Below are 6,933 nucleotides of genomic sequence, written 5' to 3' on the forward strand. Positions count from 1 at the left end.
ACTCCAATTTGTGCATGTAAATGGAGAGTCCTCTTCACACACTGAGGTTAATTATGGAGTTCCACAGGGTTCAGTGCTAGGACCAATTCTGTTTACATTATACATGCTTCCTCTAGGCAGCATCATTAGAAGACATAGCATACATTTTCACTGCTATGCAGATGACACCCAGCTCTATCTGTCCATGAAGCCAGATAACACACACCAATTAGTTAAACTGCAGGAATGTCTTAAAGACATAAGGACCTGGATGGCCGCTAACTTTCTGCTTCTTAATTCAGATAAAACTGAGGTCATTGTACTCGGCGCTGAAAAGCTTAGAAATGTGGTATCTAACCAGATTCTTACTCTGGATGGCATTACCTTGGCCTCCAGTAACACTGTGAGGAACCTTGGAGTGATTTTTGACCAGGATATGTCCTTGAACGCACATATTAATTATTATTACTTCCAGGCTGGACTACTGCAATTCATTATTATCAGGGTGTCCAAAAAACTCGCTGAAAAGCCTTCAGTTAATCCAAAATGCTGCAGCAAGAGTACTGACAGGGACTAGAAAGAGAGAACATATTTCTCCTGTTTTGGCTTCCCTTTATTGGCTTCCTGTTAAATCCAGAAATGAATTCAAAATCTTGCTCCTCACATACAAGGTCTTAAATAATCAGGCCCCATCTTATCTTAATGACCTTGTAGTACCATATCACCCTATTAGAGCACTTTGCTCTCGCTCTGCAGGCCTACTTGCTGTTCCTAGAGTATTTAAAAGTAGAATGGGAGGGAGAGCCTTCAGTTTTCAGGCCCCTCTTCTGTGGAACCAGCTTCCAGTTTGGATTAGGGAGACAGACACTATCTCTACTTTCAAGATTAGGCTTAAAACTTTCCTTTTTGCTAAAGCTTATAGTTAGGGCTGGACCAGGTGACCCCGAATCCTCCCTTAGTTATGCTGCAATAGACGTAGGGGATTCCCATGATGCATTGTGCACTATGTGTTAATAGACCTCTCTACATTAAATCATACTTGTTATTAATCTCTGTCTCTCTTCCACAGCATGTCTTTTATCCTGTCTTCCTTCTCTCACCCCAACCGGTCGCAGCAGATGGCCGCCCCTCCCTGAGCCTGGTTCTGCCGGAGGTTTCTTCCTGTTAAAAGGGAGTTTTACCTTCCCACTGTCGCCAAAGTGCTTGCTCATAGGGGGTCATATGATTGTTGGGTTTTTACGTCTATCTTCTGTACAATATAAAGCGCCTTGAGGCGACTTTTGTTGTGATTTGGCGCTATATAAATAAAATTGATTTGAATTGAATTCAAGTATAAATAATAAAATTGGAAAAAAGTCCATCTGTGTCCATTTGTTGCATGCAGTAAGCCCGTATGGCCCTGGATTTGGAACAGCAGTAAAGTGGAGGGTTGGGAGACATCAACATTTTATGACAGGACCTTTGCTGCTGCGATCTGCCCCACCAGCTGTGGGTCACATTGCTGCTTCATTGCTGTTTGCCTGTGGCCCCGTGACCCGCCAGCCTTCATTTGCACCTCGGTGAGGACCACTCCATCACTGTACTGTGGCCAAAACCTCCATGGGCCTGACACACACACGCACACACACACACACACACACACGACACCACTGACATCATGAGTGTGCAAGCCCCTCAAACCTGGAATTGGGTTGATTCAACCAGAAACCTGAATCATAAAGCTCATTTGGCTTTCTTGTGTGAGTTCACTGAAGCTGTAATTGTTTCTTCTTCTTCTTTTTTTTTAAATTTACACTCTGATGTAAGCTGTGGTCCCAGCTGTTCAGATCCAGTTTTCCAGTTATTGTTAATCTTGAGACTCTCTGTATATAATTTTATACATAAAATACTTTTGAGTATTTACTTAATTATGGAAATTTAACAAACTGCTTATTGTTTATAAACCCAAATTCATTCACTATGTGAATAATTTATAAACTATGAAAGTCTTTTTTTCATTTACAATTACCCACCTTTGTGGGATCAACTGACGATAGTGCACAATGCACATTATTATAACATGATGGTTCAGATTATGCTGCCAAATGAAAAGCTTGGTACAGTGAATAGATTCTGGTTTTGTTCCACTGTGTCCCTGCTAGTATTACATAGTTGACTTTGAATGAATGGTTCCATTAATTAGCATATCCCAGTGTATTTCATTCAGGTGTTAGCATATTGGGTCCATGTTCTTTGACTTTCCTCGCATGCAGTTCTGAACGTGCTAACTGTACGTCGCACATTGATGCAGATTATGACAAAAGGGTGCCAGTGATGGTAAATACCCCTTATAAATTTCTGAAATTGGACCATCAAATCATCATCTCAGTCACACCAGAGAAGCCGCATTCACTTTTAGTACAAGCATGTGGTCGGTGATATTTAAAGAAAGGTTGTGTTGCAGGGCCAAAGGTTTAAAGTTGAGGGCAAAGCGACACAAAGTTACACCTCGAGAACAAAACCTGTGGGGTCTAAAATAAGAACAGGTGTTTGGTACATTAGGAAAGTGTTTCTGTTAATTGAACCAGTGTTTTAATCAATCACTGTAATGAACAATAAAAAACAATTCAGCCAATGGCACTTGTTTGGTTTATGTAGTTTCCAAATTAAAGATTGTGTCCATCTTTAACCTCCTAAGACCTGGCGTCCACATATGTGGACATCACATTTTGGGTTGTCTAGACCAAAATACTAAATTTTGCTCTACAAGGGCTTGATATCCACTTACAAGGACATTATATTGCAAATGAGATCCACATATGTCCTCATATGTTGATCTCATTTTTCTCAGAAACAAAAATCAGGTAAAAAATAAATTAATTAATGAAAAAATTTATGTAATTCTTTGTTTTTACATTCATTAGATCCCAATCAGCCCAAATAGCCAAGAGAAATTAAAAATGCAGCCATTGAAAGAGTTCGCATCTTAGGATTTTTTCATAGTCTTCTCTCTGTGCTGAAATGTGAATCTGAATATATATTGTTTTACATTAACATGAGGTGCCAAGAATAAAAAAGGAAGAAATATTTGAGAAAACAAACATTTATAATTTATTATTAAATGACATAAATAAAACTCAAGAGAGTTCACCAGATACAAATAAGATAGGTTTATATATACAGACTCTTGTGTAGGGGGCATCTTTTTATTCCCTTACAAGATGTAGAAGGCACATGTCGCTCAGTCTGAACACAGAACATTTATATTGGACTCACAAAAGGCACATTTATATGAAAAAACACCGGACATTAATTTATTCTATATACACTCATATACACATTAATATTAGCAGAACCTTTCCTCTTATACAGTTAACAATAAAAGTGAAATGACTGAAGAAGTCACTGGGATGAGTGACGAAACCTTTGCAACGCTCCATCCAGATGAAGGGATACAAGTTTGGGGTATTTCCTTACCTGGATGATTAGCATGCATCAAGATACTCTTCAGTTCACTTTAGCTGTGTGATGTCAGCAAGGTGGTGATGCCACACAACCATGTTACAAATATAAAATAAGCATAGAGGGTTTACTAAGAGCAATAATTTCTGACTGTGCAGCTATTCTAAAGCTTATCTCTTAGAGGGAAACTGACTGATTGTCATCAATTTCAAAGTTCTCTCAGCTTTATTCAAGTCATCTTGTTCAAATATCTCTAGGGGTGGGCAATTATTATTTCCCAATGAGCTGGATTTGAAACTGGGACTGTTGTGGAGAGCCACACCAGTTTGCTTATAGAGTGCAGCTCTCCACAACAGTCCCAGTTTCTCATGTGGCTCCTTGGGAAAATTATATGCCCTCCTCTGCTCTAAGCTGTTTCACAAAATCCTTTTAGACGTGGTGAAATTTCCACATATTCTCCAGGAGCTGCGTTCATGTCTGTGGTCCTACTCCAAATCCCTCCGACCCCTGTAGACGATGGCCAGGTAGCTTCATCTGCTCAGTAGGTCTGAGCTACAGGCGCCCAGCTAGCAGTCAGCCTGGCAATGGAACTCTCAAACTGGGCTTCCCCGACCCCAACCTCACCCAGGCTGGGGTCGTACATTGGGGAAGGTGAGGAGACAGGCAGCGAGGAGGTCAGGCCTGTGTATGAAGAGCCCCTAAGGAACTGGGAGGTCAGACCTCCAGGTATGGAGCCCGAAGCCGAGCCTGAAGGGGTGAGCGTGGTGCCAGCTACTGACCAGAGGCTAGGGTACTGACTGTGGACCAGAGAAAGAAGAGGGTTGGAGTGACTTATTGCTTCAGTGCATTCCCAGCCTAAAGTGCAGCATAAAACCAAATAAGCTCACCTAGAATTGGATGTGGAGTTGGTGGTGTGGGACAGAGTGCCCATGCCTGTGGAGTTGGGGATCTGAAGAGCAGACCAGCTGTCATGAGTTGGCAGAGTCCCTGAAGTGTTGTCCATGTAGTTATCTGAAATTAAAATTAATGCACCACAAATCAAATTCCAGTTCTTCCATTTATTTATTTCATCAATATAGTATGTTGACTAGGAGTCTTACTTGTACTGGTGGTGCGGTGGGGGTAGTGGCTGGGGTACGGGGCCGCTCTATGGCTCCTCAGGCTGGAGTAGCGCTCGCAGTAGGATCCAGAAGAGTGGCCTGTTGTGCTGCTGAACTGAGGGGGGCTGCTGCTGGGGCAGATGGGACTCTGGCCTGGAATGAACCAACCTCCAACTGTGGAGGAAAAACGTGTACAACTGTGTTACGCATGGAAGCTGTCAGAATTAAAATATATACATATAACAACCAGCATCAGCCTTGATGCAAAGATGCCATCCAGTACTCACGTTGAGAATATCCAGACTGTTGACTGTCTGTGCTGTGATCGGACACTTCTTTATGGTCACTCCTGCAATCAAAAAGACAGGATTAGATGCTACATAAGAGCATGCTAACTTGACTCATTGAGGAGTAAGCGGAGTTCTCGGCCTTAACCTCTCCTTGGCATCCAGGAAGGCTTTAGCAAAGGGATTGTGCTTTATCTTCAGAGCTGTGATCTGAAAGAAGCAAATGGCTGTTAGCATTTCAGTCAATATGTAAAACACGTAAGCACTGATAACAGTTTCAGATGGATATTTATCCTCAGGCTACTCTAACACCACTGACCTCCTCATTCTGATAAGCAGTGACTGCAATGAACTGTGTTTCTGGGAAGGACTGGCTGCTGATCATCTTCTGGATGCCTCCCACCTTCACGATGTGTATCCTCGGCTCATATTTGTGCAGAGAATTCAGCATGATCTGTAAAGGAACTGATGTCACTATTTCATCTTTTTTTGCACTCAAGAGAAGACAACAAATGATGTCAAGTGAAAGTAATAACATTCACTGAATTATGTATATTAAAACAAATCATCTACATTATGATGCCATGAAATAACTCCAGAGTAATCCAACATTCTGAGAAAAGCACAAAACTCCATTTTGGTGTGTCTAAACCAGAACGTCATTAAATCTTTAAACATATCCTATGATTGTTTCTTAAAAGAAAAGGTTTTTTTTAAGTTACTGTTATTGTAACTAATAATCTAACTGTGCGTTTCTCTCTCACCTGACCGCCGCCGTTAAGTTTATTGGAGAGTTTGACTTTGCTGAAGGACACCGGCGCTTTCATCCAGTGCGCTCCGAAGTTTGGGGAATCCGGATGGATGTAGACGCAGCTCGGGCTCTGGGGTTCCGGTTTGCCTCCGGGAACCCACTCCCCGTTCACGTACTTCCAGCGGTTATTGTCTGCGGCGACGAAATCCAGCAGTACCGAGTACATGGCGTTTGGGTCCAGACCTGTTACGCTGGCCCTCAGAACCGGAAACATTCTCCTGAAAAAAGAAAAATAAGAATTTATGTGGTCTGTGAATTTACACTTTACAGAAACACAACTTTAATTAACATCTTTTAAACCTGCAAAGGCCTCAGAAACAACACAAACAGCGCTCACGTGCTCACGTGTGTCAGATTTAAAATCGTGTTTTTATATATTTTCAATTTAATTTCAAATTTGCAAACACATTTAAAACGCCGCACGTAAAATGCGCCCGGCCCCGTTCCCACAGAACACCACCAGGTCTCCCCACACGCTGGGCCTACCTTCCCGTCTTGGTGACAATCATCTCGTTGGTCAATTCTTTAAACTTGTTCCATAAGTCTGCGTCCTCCAGCGTCAGTTTAATATCCCTCTCGGACGCGTCTCCCTTCTCGCTGCCCTTCTGGAACTCGCTCTCCACGGCGCTGAGGAGATGCTCCAGACGCTGGTCAGGGTTGGAAGAAGTCATATTTCCAAGGTGTGTCAACAGACCTAAATCCGAAGGGAAGGGGCTCAAAGACAGCGAGACAGGCCCGAGTAGATACTGGTTTCTATACCTCCAGGCCTCCTCATTTAAGGGCCCTCAGGGACCTCATGGGGATGTGGGGCGTGGTTTATTAGCGGACTTCTCCGTCTCTAAACGCCGCCCCACTTCACACCGAATTTCTTTATAATTTATCAGTTTCTTTTCTTTCTTGTGAAAGAGAAACACGTGAAACACATATTTATTTCAACCAAAGTCCACGTAATCTATTTATTAAATGTATTGGATCATCGAATTCAACGAAACAACTCCGCTGTCAGAAAAGAAAAACTTAATGGGTAAAGTTTGGGATTTTTACTTTAACCCCCAAAAATATATTGCAGCTTGTTGCAGCTGAAGCCTTACACATTCAAAGCTGTGCATGCAAAACAAAAGAAGGGAAGCCAGGAGAGGGAGCCGTGCCTTTGAACTCAGTTGCATATTTGCAAATAGTGCTAATCTTTTGTTGTCTCAAATCCACATGGGTAGAGGACCGGTGTTTACTGAGTGAGGACCATTAGGGGAGACTCTGCGCTGCTGTCGTGCAAAAGTGTTGATGGCCCAACAAGTGATGCCTGAATTTGCATAAT

At 42.3% G+C, this 6,933-nt stretch overlaps 1 protein-coding gene across 1 annotated transcript; it reads right to left on the reverse strand.

The window, feature by feature from the left end:
* Positions 1 to 3,067: 3,067 nt before the first annotated feature.
* tbxta (T-box transcription factor Ta) lies at positions 3,068 to 6,532 on the reverse strand. Its single transcript, XM_085147990.1, has 8 exons — positions 6,105 to 6,532; positions 5,572 to 5,836; positions 5,127 to 5,261; positions 4,956 to 5,017; positions 4,808 to 4,869; positions 4,521 to 4,694; positions 4,308 to 4,431; positions 3,068 to 4,217 (listed from the first exon to the last, which is right to left on the reverse strand). The coding sequence occupies exons 1-8, from the start codon at positions 6,287 to 6,289 to the stop codon at positions 3,959 to 3,961; spliced, it is 1,266 nt and encodes a 421-aa protein (XP_085004116.1). The 5' UTR covers positions 6,290 to 6,532; the 3' UTR covers positions 3,068 to 3,958.
* Between the last annotated feature and the right edge of the window lie 401 nt (positions 6,533 to 6,933).

The sequence above is a fragment of the Neolamprologus multifasciatus genome, chromosome 22 (genome assembly GCF_963576455.1).
Source record: "Neolamprologus multifasciatus chromosome 22, fNeoMul1.2, whole genome shotgun sequence".
Taxonomy (NCBI): Eukaryota; Metazoa; Chordata; class Actinopteri; order Cichliformes; family Cichlidae; genus Neolamprologus; species Neolamprologus multifasciatus.